Source organism: Diadema antillarum, unplaced genomic scaffold (genome assembly GCF_040938485.1).
Source record: "Diadema antillarum isolate AM-2024a unplaced genomic scaffold, OU_Dant_1.0 scf00000094, whole genome shotgun sequence".
Taxonomy (NCBI): Eukaryota; Metazoa; Echinodermata; class Echinoidea; order Diadematoida; family Diadematidae; genus Diadema; species Diadema antillarum.
The window spans coordinates 1918363-1935530 of record NW_027270983.1 but is presented as its reverse complement, the minus strand read 5'-3'; the positions used below and the strand labels follow the sequence as shown (position 1 = coordinate 1935530).

Genomic DNA, 17168 nt, shown 5'->3' with positions numbered 1-17168 from the left:
GAAGTGAAGACCTTTTTTCAGCAAATTCCAAAAAGCATATGTAATGGCCAAATCAGAAAACATTTTCGTACAAAACTCCACGCTCTTCCAACGCAACTGAAAAGATCTGCTGATAAAATTTCCCTGATAAAGGAAGAGTTGATATTAACCTGTTGAGGACGGGCTGATTTTGCTACAACACGCATTTCCCATAGACCCCTGCCTGAGTATACTCCTCAACAGGTTACATCGATACATATCACATATCTCTTTGAATGGTCAGCACTGATTACTAAATGTAAACTCACTTGGGCACTCGGCGTCGTAGCAAGGAATGACCGTGATTGGACGTATCTGGTCTCCGCACAGATCATCGGAGACGAGGGTGTAGTTGTCAGAGCGATCCACACAAGAAGAGTTTCGGACCCTCTCACCAAGACCACAGCTCACCGAGCACTACAATAGGAAAGAGGTTGCAACAAACTTGACAATAGTCATCATATAAAGCAAAAAAAAAAATGATGCTTGAAGGGTAAGCCAATCATGGAAAAAGCTTCGAATGCTACATTGATGTACATAGATGAAGACAGAAGCATTTTTAACACAGAGGAAATATGTATATACACTGCAGTATCAAAACTGTTGTGGGAAAAAGATATATCACGAAACACATCAGCCATCAGAGCAATGTAATTTTTACATCTTGTTACCCCACATCATCAGGCAGACGAAATTGCTTATTGGCCGTTCACAAAAGTCAAATGGAATTTTGTGCATGTAATAGCAGGCATTACCAGACAGATGCTGTAGACACGATGTCGCATGCTTGGAGCAAAAGAGTTTGCTAACTTGGCAAGCACACAATGCGCATGAAGAGCAAGAGATGGCAAGCCGTGCATCCAACAATACATGATAAGTTGCTCTTTAGTCTATTTCTTTTCTCTCTTTGAATTTAAATTACGTTTTGAGATTTCTTCTGTACCCAATGTCAGTTGGAAGATGTGTTCTCATGCCTCAGTCACATACATGTATCAACATGGATGCTCAAGGATCTACATGGTTAAATGGTGATCTGGGGATATCCGGGATATCTGGGAGATCCGGGATAGTTTCGACCTTGATAGAGTGTCGACGAGCGTCGGTATGACTGTACACACAGTATCAACGCAGCAGCTATGTGGATAAGGCGGGAAGACCGCGGCGTCTGCGCGGCATCTACAAGGACAAACACGGCATCTACATGGATCAACACGGCAGGTACATGGCAGCCACACCTATCACGCTGGATTGCTCTGCCAACACCCCAATCCCTGGATGACGCCGGATAATTTTGACCTCCAAAGTTCCTGTGTTGGCCTCCCGGATGTCCCTGGATCTACACGGATGTCAAAGGATGTCTGAGGCATCAACATGGATCTCTCACCGGATCACCCCGGATCACCCCAGATCACCGCGGATCAGATCTGGGGTGCAGTCCGGGTGATCCAGGATGTCTATGTGACTGGGACATTACACTGGCTTCATATCTAGCACACTTACTTCACTCCATGGGGTAACACCGTAGAAGTAGTTGTTGCACTCCGCCGTACTGGCATAGATCTGGTACCCGGCGAACGTGTTCTGGGCATTGGTCGTCAGAGTCAGGAGAGCAAAGCTGGAGCGCGACGTCCAGAGGATGTCTTCCCTGGAGCCGCACAGGGCGAAGTCGATGTCGTAGAATGGGAGCTCCTCCATCACTGCGTCAATAACCTACAAATATGCGACGATTCGGTCAATCAATAATCAACTCCAGACTCTCTTTTTTTTATTTCATTGCTAGATTATGTCACTTTGAGAAATGGTAGAGATTCTCACATGAAAGAGATATACATACAAGTGTAGGACCAGTTTATGTGAAGTTTGATTTGATTTGATAATGGTTTATGGAAACAAACATGCAAAACAGTAGCCTGAAGGCTAAATCATAATGCATCACATTGAAAAAACGTATCAATTACATCAAACAACCTACATTGTATGAACATTCTAACAACAACAAATACCGATTACAGTAATATAACAAATATACAGCATCATATAAAAACGATAAACAGTTCATACCAATTATTACGCAAAATATATTACTTTGAAATTTATGATAACCATAGTTACCAACGTACTCGTACACATGCATGCGCACACACACGTATTAACACACATAAACACACATACACATGCAGATCACATCCACATGTCTATACAGATAAACCTATATACTCATCCCAAGCAGACATTCAACTCTTGCATACAGTCACACATCAAACGAGAAATATAATATCCTGCTTAACAAGATGAAAATTATAAACATAAACAAAACATACACATGGAACATCATGCTGATGAGCTTCATGGGGAAAAATCAACAAATAATTGCAACAGAATATTCTTAAACATTTGCATATAAACAAAATTTGAAAACAATTCAACTTTTCAATTCAGTAACCACTTTCAGTTATAAATATTATTATTATCAAAAAAATATGACTTCAGTCCACGTAACCATAAAAATGCATATTATACAAAACAAATATAAATAAAATAAATCAATCCATAAACAAAAAACTGAGTATTTGTGTTTGTTCTTCTAGCATAGACTTAGTTCTAACTGTATATTGTGGATTTGTTTCCAAGGCCACACACGTAAAACAAATTCACAATGCCACTTCTCTTTCTCCATCCACCTATACAGATTGTATATCTTACTTTTCTAGTTATTTTTCTATTACCTTTATCACTGCCGATACAATGTAGTCTTGAAATGGACATTCATGTGTGGAACAGAGAATTCTCTATCAAGCATAAAGAATAATATTAAAGAATAAATGCATTCTTGCAGGGTATTCTTACTTTTCATGGAAATGTCTCCCACCAGATTTTCTTTACATCAAACAATGAAACTTGATTATCGAACAGGACCAAATTAAATCCTGCACTTTCATCGTATGAATTTGTTGTTGCTGTTTTTTTTTTTTTTCTGGCTGAAGGTAGGATAGAAACGCATCATAGTGATCACAGGTGATGGCACTACATGTAAGAACATGTTTATTGCATGCACTAAAGGTTTGAGCACCTAGAAAGCATGCATGCAATTAGCAAGAGGCTGCTAGCCATGCATCCACTTATTAAACTATAGATGTACAATTGCAGGTATGGGAAGCCACAAGGATATGCATCCCGTAACTATTCCAAGAGTCATAAATTGATTCAATTTTTAGTAAAAATTAGTCCATCATTCTAAACTAGAAATGTCGCTACGGCGACTGATGCCTCCGCCATAATGCATGATTCTCCCAATAGGTGTATAGTACAATGTCTTCACAATGTGTGATGACAGTTTCACATAACTGGCAAAATATCGAAATAACAGGTTTATCAGAAATATCTTGAATGTTCACTTTCCACGAACTGGGTTTGCTATAATTGTCTATTAAAGAGTGCAGGTACACATATTTGGGGAATTGGAAATTTTTACTTGACTTCTGACCGACCTTATTATAAGTTTATACATTGAGTATAATTTTCAAGATATGAAGAAAGAGTGTAATTACCAGTACAAAATATATACTTTTTTTCATTTAAACCTAACCTTTGACCTTTGACCTTCTGGCTGGAAATTTCCAAGAGAATCTCCATTAAGTAATACATGTACATATATTAAATTTTAAAACTAATAATGCAATCATTGCATATACTAGTACAGGCATATATAAGGGAAATACACCATTTGTAGTAACATTTTGAGAAGTTGACCTTGACCTTTGAAACCTGACTATTGACCCATGACCCCTAAATTCCCTAGATAATCCCTGCCAGTCAGTACATGCATATGTACCAAGTTCAATGAAGATACATTGAACCATTTGTGAGAAAAGTGATATTGCAACATTTTCACCTAACCTTTGACCTTTTGACCTTTGACCTTATGACATGAAACTCTCTCTGGAGAATCTTTATGCAGTAGTACATGTCTACACTAAGTTTCAAGAAAATAACTGCAGGCATTGCATAAATATGGGGGAAATAGCAACATTTTTAGCATTTGACCTTGACCTTTTGACCTTTGACCTCTTGCCAATGTCACTAAAATCTACTCAACTAATTGTCCCATCATACATCATCCTTGGACCAAGTTTGGTGAAAGCTGCTTCATCCAGTTTTGAGTTATCATGTAAACAGATAAATTTTAGGATTTGACCTTGATCTTTGACCTTTGACCTCTGTCCGATTTCACTGAAAAACAAATCAAGTAATTGTCCCATCATACATCATCCTCCAACAAAGTTTGGTGAAATTTGCTCCATACAGTCTTGAGTTATTGCGTAAACGGATAAATTTCATGATTTGACCTTGACCTTTGACCTTTGACCTTTAGCCGATTTCACCTAAAATCTAATCAAATCATTGCCCCATCATACTTCATACTTGGACCAAGTTTGGTAAAATTCCAGTAAATATTACTCAAGTTATCGCGTAAACGAAAGCGGACGGACGTACGTACGGACGTACGGACGGACGTACGGACGTATGGACGGACGTACGGACGTACGGACGGACGGACGTACGGACGGACGGACGGACAACCCGAAAACATAATGCCTCCGGCACCACTACGTGGCGGAGGCATAAAAACTGATGCACATGTCTCTTTGCGCATCTACAGAAATCGTATGCATTCAGTAACCACAAAATCTAGCCTAAACCTACATGGCTGCATTCAGTAACCATGAAATCGAGCCTAAACCCACATGGCTGCACCCTCATGGGTTAAATAATTCCGTAGTTGCATTACCCACATAATTCCGACTGCCATACTCACACCTGTGCATCATTTTTATATTTTCCTACTGTAATCCAAAAAGAAAAATTTTGAAACAGGGGAAAGCAAACATGGGGGAAAATGTTTGAGACAGAGGACAAGCGCAAAGATGCCAACGTACCGAGAGGTAGTCCGTTTCGAAACATCCCGAGTAGTTGCCAGGTCCCTCCAACTCCAGGGAGATGAAGAAGAGGTTGATGCACATGTCGGGGTCGGGAGACTGGATGAACACATTGCACTGCTGGTCGTTGTCATAGTTATCCGGGTAGTTGGGGCTGTAGATGTACTCTCCTGCGGCATTCACGTACACGTCGCAGGCTGAGATTGGCCAAGATTGAGAGATAAGGGAGAAAGTGTAAATTTTCTGCGTGACGAATATAGACAGCCGTTTGCAGGAAATGCAACTAAATCTAGAAGAGATCAATCCACCTAAATGAATTCGCACAGCTGGCTTCACTCTTCATCTTTGGTTGGACCCAATGTGCTGAGGAAACAGTGATGACTGGTTTAACATACTGTAAACATCTATATTTTTGCACGATTCATTTTTCGTGATGAGCGACTCAAAAAGATATTGGCGGCTTCTGGGATTCGCGCTGTGCAATTGTCAACCAATTCAAAATGAGCAGATAAAATTGTTCAGATATTTGCACTAACCTAAAGTAACACGAAAGGCATGAAAATGAATGCACTGCAAAAATATCCTGCATTTGCAGTAATGGTCACCTGGGTGGACCCTGCATTGGTGATGTTCATAATCATCCATTCTTGGAGCATGTGTAAAACAGATTTCACCCAAATTTTTACCATGATTTTCTTGAGGAGAGAAATGAAGTCTTCTACATGCACAAGTAACAGCACGCTGTCTCTAACTCTCTCTTTCTCTCTCTCTCTCACAGACACACACATACAGACACACACACACAGACACACACACACAGACACACACACAAAAATATTGTCAAATCTGTGGGCCAAGTACACTGTATGCTAATATAGCCAAATTTGACAAAATGCATTTGATATGGGTCAGCACACTCTGCTCTTAATCGAGCATCAAAGAGAGAACACACTTATTTTCATGAACGGATATTTTTGCCATTGAGGAGGTCATAGACAATTTCACAAGACCCTGTTCCATGAATTGATGGCGATGCTACTGTATAAAATGCACTATCATCTATTAAAAGCACATTGAGACAATTTTGTGTGTTGTTCAATTTGTGATCCAACTGCAAACACAGTAAAGGCGTCTCAAGAAAAAGCACACACTGACACCGGAAATTCTTTCCATACACACTGTAGCCAAAATAGTTCTCCCCATTGTCTGACTCAATAATGGGAGGGACTCACATGGACATTCGCCTTCGTAGCAGGGCAGAGTAGGTGGTGGCATGTAGATCCCCTCCTGACCGGCGCAGAAACTGGAGTTGACGGTGACATTGTTGGCCAGATCAGTGCAGAAGATCTCCCGAGTCCTGACTCCCCAACCACAGGTCACAGAGCACTGAAAATAAAAATGGGAAGGATACACATTGTAAATGAGTATCATCGTCACAGTCTTGTTTTTACAACATTACGTTTTCATCCATTACAGAGACTCAAAAGGAACCAATCAAGGAGATACTACCTCGTTACTTGTATTTCATCAGGCAAAAAATTCCAACAGAATCACAGAGACGTACACTCTCGAAAATTAAAGTATGCTTGTGGTAGGAGTTTTTCCAAAATTGCCACTGGCACTAAAATGCATGGAGAGTAGACAAGAACTTTCATGTGCAATATATATTTGTAATTTTGTGAATCTTGGCTCTCGCCAAATTTGCAACATTGATATACAAAAATATACACGTAAAGTTATATCGCGGCTTGATATTCGTGGTTGCCCAGTGGTCTGGAGCCACTCAAAATTGGTGTTGGGTGACCAAATTTATCTTTTGGTGGTTCCATCAGGTTGGTAAGGTTCAAAATGGATTTATATTTTTGCTTTTATTTCAGGCCACTACAGAATCTTTTCTTGGCCACCAAAATTTCAGATTTACAGATTTTGGTGGCCCAAACGGGCCACCAGACAAGCAAGGCAGTGTTGAGCCCCGCATTCACACACACACACACACACAAACACATATCCAACTGGAAGACCAGCAAAGTGTACTTGAATATGGGCCATCCAGTCATCTTCCCAGATGGAAAATAAACAAACAAACAGACAAACAAACACACACACACACACACATACACACACACATCAGAAAGGTAGAATCTAAGCAAACAAACCTCGCTGGATGGTCCAGGAAGGTAAGCGTATTGCGGACACTCCACCAGGGAGGGGCTGATGGCGAAGCCCCGCCCCTCCACTGTCTCATTTGAATAAAAGGTGAGGAGCAAGCGGCCGGAGAGCGACTTGTAGCTTTCTGGCGGGATCTCGTCTCCACACCCCACGTACACATCGACGGATGGATATTCCAAGTCTTGGATCTGTGTTATTATTCATGGGGGGCAAAGTGGAGTCACAGTTCAATGATTATTCTTTCACTTGGGTCTCCTTCACATGCAAGATACGTGTTCCCTCATGACTGGAAAAAAAAAACAGCAACATTTTTCTCTTATACACATTTATGGAGCATAGGCAATAAGCCAGTTGCAATATAGTAAATATTCCTGCAGTGCCTTTTATCTAATTATGAAGACAAGTCATGCTTGGTGTGTACTCATTGTAATGCTTAAGCAAATCTCTTGAGAGAATTGTGTAAAGCACTTTAAAGCAATGTGTGATACAAGCTTTAGAGATCTTTTCGTCAGCATCAGTATTAGCATTACTTCTCCTGTATCACTCAGTCGTGATGGGTAATTATAGGGTGCGTTCGAGCGCTCTAAAGCAAACCAAAGCGTACCATACCGAACAGTGCGAGATTTGAAGCATTTGAGCACTCTGTCAAGAAAGCGTACCTCACAAGCTATTTTTAGAAAAGGTCACACATTTTTGTAGCAAGAATTTCATCCACCTGGCACTTGAACTACTTGCACCTGTCATGAACAAAGAGAATGATGTCTCTGCATTGTGACGTTTGCACATGATACTTGCATGCTTTACAGCAAACTTTTGGTACGCTTTTGGTACACTTTTGGAGCGCATCGGGAAGTGGTCCACTTTTGGCTAGGTACAGTACGGTACGGTACGCTTTAGGAGCGTTCGAGCGCTCCTCTGGTGTGGGTACGGTACAGTACACTTCGCTTAATAGGAGAGCGCTCAAACACACCCATAGTTTGTGAACAGACAAGATGGGAATGAAATTCTCTTTCTATCTCTCTTTCCTTATGTTTCTCTCTAAACTTTTCACTTGCCAATTACCTTCAAATTCTCCAAAAATAGATTCTAGGACAATTCAATGGCAAGATTCTATCTTTATGCTAACATTTACAGTATGATCAAATTGAGTTAGAAACGAGTGCTTTATAAAATTGTCATATTTGCAACTTGTCACCAAATTGTCCCTCATTAACATAAAGAACACTGATCATTCAGTATTTTCAAGCCGAAACACTAAATAATCAATGTTTATTTACATCCAAGGGCAATGTGTTAATCTCTTCCTAAAAAAAAAAAAAAGATTGATGCAAGAATCATTAATTTGAATTATCATACTTGTTGATGTATTGTTATAACATTTCTGTTTCCATATATTAGTTGAACATTTTGCATCCTACAGATCGTGGGGCAAACACGAATACACACCGCTACGCCGTCATCGCATTCGAATGGGAAAAAGCCAGCAATGTCGACATCAATGCCTTGGAGCGACCAGCACCTATCCAGACTTTCCAGCTCGTAGAAACACAGCGTGTTCGGAGGGTAGTCATTGGGGTAGTTGGGCGACGTGATCAGAGAAGTGTCATTTTGATAGGTGTAGCAGACTGTGGAGAGCAAGGGGTGACACACAGGGTAAATTGTTGATACATTACTGACTATTTCTCAAGCCCATGACCAGACGACATCGCTCTGTTATTAGAAGAGATGCAACAGGCACAGGAACTTTTGCAAAGAATTGAAACATCAGGGGCAAAGGTTGGATTAAAGATAAATGCCAAAAAAAATAACAGAATTTTTGTCAAGCTACCAGACAGGTGTTGTGAAGCTACACAGTAAAGGATGGAGCTCATATATACGAGGTATAAGATTTTAAGTATTTAGGCTCATGGATGGAAAGTATGGATAAGTCAAGCAGAGGAAAGTGGTAGCATTTCCCTTGCAAAGGCAAAGTGCGAGATTCTGAAGACAGAGGAGTGGAGTATACATGCTGCTAACTCTTTATGTGCCGTGATCTAAATCTCCTGTGTGCCACATTATTCCGAGACAGCAATGAAGTCATGCCTTGGGGAAATAAGATTCTGCTTTTCAAATCTTTGTAAGTTTAAATCAAATAATTTTTTGGTTATCCTGGACTTGTAATACTTGTAATGACCAAGTTGTAGAGCAAATCCCAAGCTTTGCTTTGATGTTAATTGTATGATACATTTTTGATCAGTTTTCTTTCAAATGACCAGTAGCTATATTATTGTAAAAGGCATGACTTTTGCACATAAAACAATGTAAAGTACTTAGAATTTACTTGCAATTCCAGTTGAAAAAACACCCCTTGTTGGGTAATCACCACGTAAAGAGCAAGCTACACGTGACACGAATGAAATCGCGAAAAACGCTTTCATCGCACTGTGGCATTTGGCGATTTATAATTTGGTTTGGGCGGCTTTGTGCCTTTGAGCAGAATATGCGAAGTTGGCACGCCGTCGACTGAATTGGGCGTGTAAACGTGGCACATAAAGAGTTAACAGCAGCAGGGAAAGGCCTTGAACATGTCTCTGCCCCAATTTGCTCGGCTGATGGCTCGGTCACAAATACCATTAAGAACTGCGAAAAATGCCGTATGAATGATTCCTAGACAATTTCAAAGATCTTCCAATGAAGGCCGTACGAAACCAGCGTCAATAGACCGTTTGCAGACCGTTTGTAAGATTGTATCCTGGTCGATGGCCTTTTCCAAGTTTTTTTCTTTAAAATTTGTACGAAGCCCTCCTTCGGTAAGGCAGCCGTACAAGCCTTTGTGACCGTAGCATAACTTGTTACGAACAAAAAGGAGAGACAAAGTAATATTTTTCACACCACACCACAAAGAATAAAAGAAAAACACTAATATCTGCAAGACTTCATGGAATCTAAAAAGCATTTATCATAGACTTCAGCATTGAAACAAATCCTCCACAAACAAACAGAGCAAAGAAACAAAAAACAAAGAAAAGCACTCACAAGGACATAATTCAGTGTTGCATGGCCGAGAGTTTCCAGGATAATCTGTGGCTCGGATGTCGTCGCAATTGTCAAACGATACCGACTCGCCAGTGGCTAGACGAGTACAGTTCACCTCGCGGTACTGCACACCACCACCACAAGTCGCTGAACACTGTACGTAAGGGAAAGATGATATATTTTGAATCGTGACACTGCTACAAACACATACTGGCCTCACAAATACTGCACACACTAAAATTCATTAAACGGTTTAACTTTTTTTTGCAAATTGTGTAAAACAGCTCTCGATCATGAACATAACAATGCCCCACAATAACACAGACAAGAACGGGAGCAAGAATTCACTCTGCACACAGTGTCCCAAGCCTGCAAACAAACATTGAAATATTCTGTGACCACAGGGCACTCCCATTATAATCATCATGTTTACAACAGAATTCTGCTTAGATTATAAACCCGGACCCCCAAATTCTCATGTGTATCTTTGAACACATTACTGTGCAACTGCAGCCAAATTTCAATACGACCAAAGAAAAATGCTGATCCTAAGAACTCAATTTACCAGAGTTACTTGTACAAGCAGTAGAGCCCTGATGGTGTAGACATTCACTAGATCCCTGGCAGTATTACAAACTGTATGTAATTCTAATATATTACCTCTACTTTGAGGATGTCACACTTTCTTATCAACAACTTAGCTTCTACAATTACTTTTTTTGTGATTATCATCAATGAACAGAGAACAAAGCACAAAAGTAACAACTTGCAAATATCTTTCATCAAATGTCCTTTGCAAAAATATGTGCATGTGAAAATATTGGTGTTTACAGTGAGAGAAAATGTAATGATTATGCTGAATTGCACAACAAAAATTCAATACCGAGATCATATCAGCCGAGGTTCTTGCACCCGGAAGAAATCTGGTGCTGAGACTGGACAGCTCCCCTAACCTATTCTTCTCTTCGACAACAATTCTACCGACTGATGCCCCACTCCCCCAAAAATTACCTCTCCATATTCTCCAACAGTGAAGCCAAATTCTTGGCACTCGGTGAACTGGACGTAGATCTGGTAGTCGCTGCCATCGTTGACGTTGCTGTCAGTATTGAGCACGGCAAGGCCGGTGGAGCCGTAGGTCACAATTTCGAGGGGAGTCGCCTCATTCTCACCGCAGACCAGGGCCACACGGTGGGGATACTCGGCATCAATGAACTGCAAAGTTGATAAATGATGGCATTATTTTTTTTTTCTCCTATGTGATATGTGATATAAACAATGAAAGGGGATCATAATTTGACTATGAGTACAAAATGCACCTCATATCTGGACTTGTATCTGGAGCTTTGAGTTCAATATTAAGCAGACTGAAAACTTCAGCATTTGTCACTTCTTGGTCCTGCACAATGAATTTGCCCTTGTCACGGTTCAATGGGGGAATGAATGCAATAGCTGAATGAAGTGACAATACTGTCACGTGAATCTTGCAGAATAATTTCAGTTTTATATTTAATTTTCAAGGTCTTTCTTGTGCTATAGTTTCCCCAACAGACGTTACTAGACTATCCAGAGTCCAAGTGTCCATGAAGAGATACATTGTATATTCAGGAATTACCCAAAACTAGTTCAATAGGGTAAAGTTCTTACAAACACAAGACATTACTGTCATCCACAACTTTTGAACTGCGTACTGTTTTTCTCACCAACTTGGGATCTACACTGTACATGCCATAACTAAATATTCGCTTTCCATATCAAACTCTTTAATCATCTTTCAAGCCTTTTTTGATGAGCAACAATGGTCATCAGCGGCTTTTAGCTCATAGAGCAGAGATGAGCTAAACTGAACATATTTTCCAATGTTTTTTTCTTTTCTCTTTTTTTGGAGACATACAGTGTATACTGTATTTTGCCACTGGCCAGTATATAATCTTGTACCACATATTAAAGAAAAATGCATCCTGAGAAAAATCAATGAACAAAGCAATAAACAGATCATGCTTTTCCCCAGTAGCCATTCAGTCACAAGGTATGTGTTCACAAACCTGCGGAACTCCCTGTGTGCCGTGCTAATATCACTCACAATAGAAGGAACTTTTCAAGGTATCTTTGAGCATCGCTTCTCCAGATTCACATACACACACACACACACACACACACACACACACAAGGAATATCAATCGGGATTTCAATATGCTCGGCATGTCCCACAGAATTTCCCATCCTCGGTTGTTTACTGTATCTCTCATGCTGTCTGTGCCCCATTGTGCTTAGGTACACAAAAAGACAAATTGGCATAGATTAACTGGCCGATCACATAAAATGTGACAGACGAGTCAAAGTTCGTGACGAAAGAGTGCAACCGGTCCTACCGTGAGGCTGTCTCCGCTACACTCCGTCTCGCTAATGTAGTCGGACAGGTGCCACGAGAGGACAAAGGTTCGCAGGCACCGCCCGTCCAGGGCAGTCACGTTGAAGACGCAGGTCTGGTCCGCTTCAAGGGAGGTGGCGGAGAGCGTGGTCCCATCCTCGGTGAAGGTGGCATCACAAGCTGCAACAAAGATGGTGGGGGGAAGGTTGAGGGAGGGTGTGCATAAGGAACACAAAGGTACGGTTGTATACCTGATAGATATGCCTCATGTGGATAAATCTAGTCTTCCTTCGTATGGTCACCCTTACATTTTTCTCACGCTTACAGTTCTTGAAATGATGTCCATGGCCTTAATCTTGTTTTTGCCTAAACTTTTAATGTAAACTATTACCAAACCACTCAAGTGAGGTATCATTCTGTAGTAAATTTAATTCTCTATAATATGATACCACACACATTCTGATTAAAGGGAAGGTAAACCCAAAGAGCAATGTGGGTTGAGTGAAAGCAGCAACATTAGTAGAACACATCAGTGAAAGTTTGAGAAAAATCGGACAATCGATGCAAAAGTTATGAATTTGTAAAGTTTTGGAGTTGGAACCGCTGGATGAGGAGACTACTAGAGGATATGACGTATGAGTGGACAACAATACAAAGAAAATATAAAGGATATTCAACAAAAATTCACTTTTCTAGAATTATGAAAGAGCAGAGGACCAACCGCTTTCAGAAAGCAGGGGGAATAATTGCTACCCTTAACATATGTCAATATCAAGTTGATGGAATTTGTAATTTTCATGAAAAATGGATTTTTGTAGTATTTTCTTTATATTTTCTTGATATTGTAGTCCACTCATACGTCATAACCTCTAGTAGCCTCCTCATCCAGCGGTTCCAACACCAAAACTTTAAAAAATCATAACTTTTGCATCGATTGTCCGATTTTCTTCAAACTTTCACTGATGTGTTCTACTAATGTTGCTGCTTTCACTCAATCCACATTGTTCTTGGGGTTTATCTTCCCTTTAAAGGTAAGACACAAAAGTTATTTGGAAAAATGTAAATATTAGTTAAATAATGGCGGCCATTTTGAAAAAAATGGCTGCCATTTTTTTCCAGCAGCTTATTGTCAAGGTAGTCCACCTAGAAGTTGTTCAGGAGGGTCTTCTGAACACGTTGATACCAAACAACCTTTTACAAGAGCCCATGTCTGGTAAACCTGTCTTGCCCCCTGGGTAATTGTATATTTTTTGCATCTACGTTACCACTTGTTTTGTGTAAATTTCTGCAAATTTCTTGTCTTTTTAGGCTGGACAACATTCACAATACATGGACGTGAAATAAACTGAACAATGCACCAATATAAATTGATTTAGTTGTCTTTTCAGAAAAACTGAACAACCTCAACTACACAAATAGAGTCATCAAGGTAAGACTCACATGGACACGCCTCCAGTCTGCACTCTTCAGTAGCTTCTGGTCTTGGGTCAGTACACGTCGAGTCATCCTGAACATCCCCAGTCATGAGGTTGACACAGGTCACGTCCCTCGTACGCACTCCACGGCCACACGTCACGTCGCACTGCACGATGCATCAAAAAGAAGGAAGACAGTGCGTCACCTGCTTGGTTTGTTACAGTATGTCACACATTACGAATTAAGAATTGATGATGATTTGCTAACATTGAAGTTCAAGAGCTCTATTTCCAACTGGCTACAATTATTCACACAGCTGTACTTTTCTTTGGATAGACAAAAAAGAATTTTCAAGTTGTGTATTGGTGTCTTCAATGATCAAGGTTTGAAGCAGCACACTGTATTTTGGAGCAATCTGAAGATCTGGAGGGTGTTTCATCAATTTAGTCAGTGCTGACAAGATGTCAGCGCTGACTAAATCAGCAAAATCCTTGGTTTTGATTGGCTGAGATGCTCTGGTCACTGACTGTAACCATGGTGATTGTCAGAGACTGACAACTTTCATGAAACAGTACCCTGTACTGTATGTTTTGCTCATCATTTAGAAGTACAACAAGTGTAGGGATGGCAAAAAGTAATTGGGTGGTAGAAGGCTTCATGGTGCACCATGTATTCTTTGAGTTTGTATTCTTTATTGACCTCATATACTCAAGAATGAATATGTGGTGCACCATCATCATTATTCAAAGCCTTCTACCACTCAACGTTCTGTCACAGAAGCCTTCAAAGATTTCATCAGAAAGTACCCATCATAAAGATGCATCTTCCTTCGAGACACGCTGGTCTTTAAGCATAAAAAATAATCACTTGTCTTCCAATCTGTGTGATAGATCCAGTTTGATTGGCAGCTATGCAGCAATGGGTTCAAAGGGAATGTGCAGAGACAGTTTGGTCTCCATCTCTTAAACCTACTTTGTTTTATCACTCAGTTGAAATTCAAATAGTTTCAATGTGACCACGATACGCTGTCAAAAAGAGGGGCACATTGAATCTTGTTTTAACTAGGTTGAATGTAAAGAAAAAAATAACCAAAGAATCTGAACATTTATCACCTCGCCAAATTCTCCCACAGTGAAGCCAAACTCTGGACAAGACACGAAGGCCAGGTAGGCGGTGAACCCTAGGTACGTGTCTTCTTCGTCGGAGCGGAAGGTGAGGGTTGCGTTGGATGTTCGCGATCGCCAGACCGGCGGGGTCTCGTCACCGCAGTAACGCTGGTCAAGATACTCCCAGTTGTCATCAGAGAGCTATGGCAAAGAAACAAGGAAAGAAACTTTAGCCTCGATTCAGTACAAACAAACATGTCAGAGAACTACTTTCATGGAGGGAATCTGGGGACCGTTTCATGAAACTTTTTGTCAGTGATTTACACCGACAACTGTTAAAAGCTACTGAAATCCTTGAGTCTGATTGGCTGATAGTAAATTTGTCGGTGAAAACCTCCGACGAACTCGTTGATGAAACGCCCTCCAGGACAGTTATGTAGAATACAAGATTTTGCATAAACATCTTCGATTTAAACGTGAACATCAACCAAGAGGTACTACAGTACCAGACACATATCACAGTTGCTATTAGCAAACAAAAAGAGAACTCATTCTAAACCTTTCTATAAAATTGCCTACATCTTCCTAGGGTAGACACTTCACACAAGACACAAAAGACAGTGAATTTAATGGACCACACAGAGCACTGGAGGGCTATCATCCATGGCTCTCGGGAATACTGCTTGACTAATTTGAGTAACTCGAGTCATCTTTCTCAATCATAAACTAGAAGTAAAATTTTCAGCATTTTATCTTTTCAAAATATTATCAAAATGTACAATATTCCTTCGATAAAAATCAAAACCTAGGAACAAACCTATCAAATTGTTGTGAGATTAAAAAACAAATTAAAAAAAACCCTATATCTTGTCATCAGACTCGGTTCTTGGACAACGAACTAAGAGGGCGCTTTTTGCTAACCTCAATGTAATCATCCTCGCACTCCTCATCCTCTCCCTCGCCGAATTCAAAGTTGGAGATAAAAGTGACACGGAGACACTGGTCCTCTGGTGCCCTCAGGTGGTAGTCGCAGTCCAGGTTGTTGTCGTACTCTCGCGGCGAATTCGGAGAGCGGAATACGCCAATGGAGGTCAGAACCTCATCACACGCTGTTTGAGACAGGACGTCGAATGTACGTAGATTTATATCGTTATTTTCTTCCCTTCACAGTGTACAGTAAGTAAAAGCACAAGTTTTCTTGGCACGGAAATGTTCATCCATTTCATGCCAGAAGACGCTACTGCTAAAAATATTAAGGCACAATTCTCTTTTGACAGAAGTCAGTTTGAGACTCACAGTGACATAAATTTCCGTCCTGGAATTTCTCCATTTCTCGACTAACTACAGGATTCCATGGTCATAGTCGTGCAGGCTTGGAAAATTATGTTATTTAACCTCAATGCCACTTTCTATCAAGCAGCAACAGTGGATTAATGTCGATGTACTTTTTAAGCATCACGTAAAGGAATTGAGAAAAGTATACAGTGCAATGAAAACTCATTATTTCGATACTCACAAGGACAGGGTCGCCGTCTGCACCTGCGGGTCTCCTCAGGCCGCATGTCCTGGCACAGTCCATCGTCCACTCGCTCCCCGTTGGACAGCCTCTGGCATTCCACAGTACGAGTGATCACACCCTCCCCACAGGTCACGGAGCACTGCAGACATAACCCAAACATTTACCACTTTACTCGAGAATCTAGCCATATGGCAAATTCACGTTCAAATCACACAATCATAATTCAATCCCCGGATGTTTATTGCAACTGGTATCCTGAACACTGCTCAGGTGGATCACAAGGTGTAGCAAGCTTAATGGGGCATTCCAGATGATTTTCATAATTGCACAGTCATGTAGTACACAAATCGACAGCTCCATGCATATATTCTTAGAATTTATTGTTGTCCTTGAGCAGAGAAACCAATTAACTGAAAATCTTAAACAAATTACACTGAATTGTGTTGATAACATCAGGGCCTCACGTATTTTAGAAATGTATCAGAGTAATTCCATTACAATACCGCCCGCTTAACAAGTTCACATGTGAAGAACTTATGCATGCCTTATTCTTTTGTTCTGCTTCCTTGAGCCCCAACTCATGCATTCTTATGGGGGGGGGGGGGGGCTGCCATGTC

General features: G+C 40.6%; 1 protein-coding gene across 1 annotated transcript in view; it reads right to left on the bottom strand.

Moving 5' to 3' along the window:
• The window catches only part of LOC139718438 (uncharacterized), a 162846-nt gene that overhangs the window by 24211 nt on the left and 121467 nt on the right, over positions 1 to 17168 (bottom strand). Inside the window, 13 exon segments of the mRNA XM_071629910.1 lie at positions 288 to 435; positions 1519 to 1728; positions 4956 to 5152; positions 6188 to 6341; positions 7112 to 7312; positions 8571 to 8749; positions 10140 to 10293; positions 11151 to 11354; positions 12512 to 12690; positions 13951 to 14092; positions 15039 to 15233; positions 15954 to 16141; positions 16549 to 16690. Of these exon segments, the coding sequence (XP_071486011.1) occupies positions 288 to 435; positions 1519 to 1728; positions 4956 to 5152; positions 6188 to 6341; positions 7112 to 7312; positions 8571 to 8749; positions 10140 to 10293; positions 11151 to 11354; positions 12512 to 12690; positions 13951 to 14092; positions 15039 to 15233; positions 15954 to 16141; positions 16549 to 16690 (2293 nt within the window).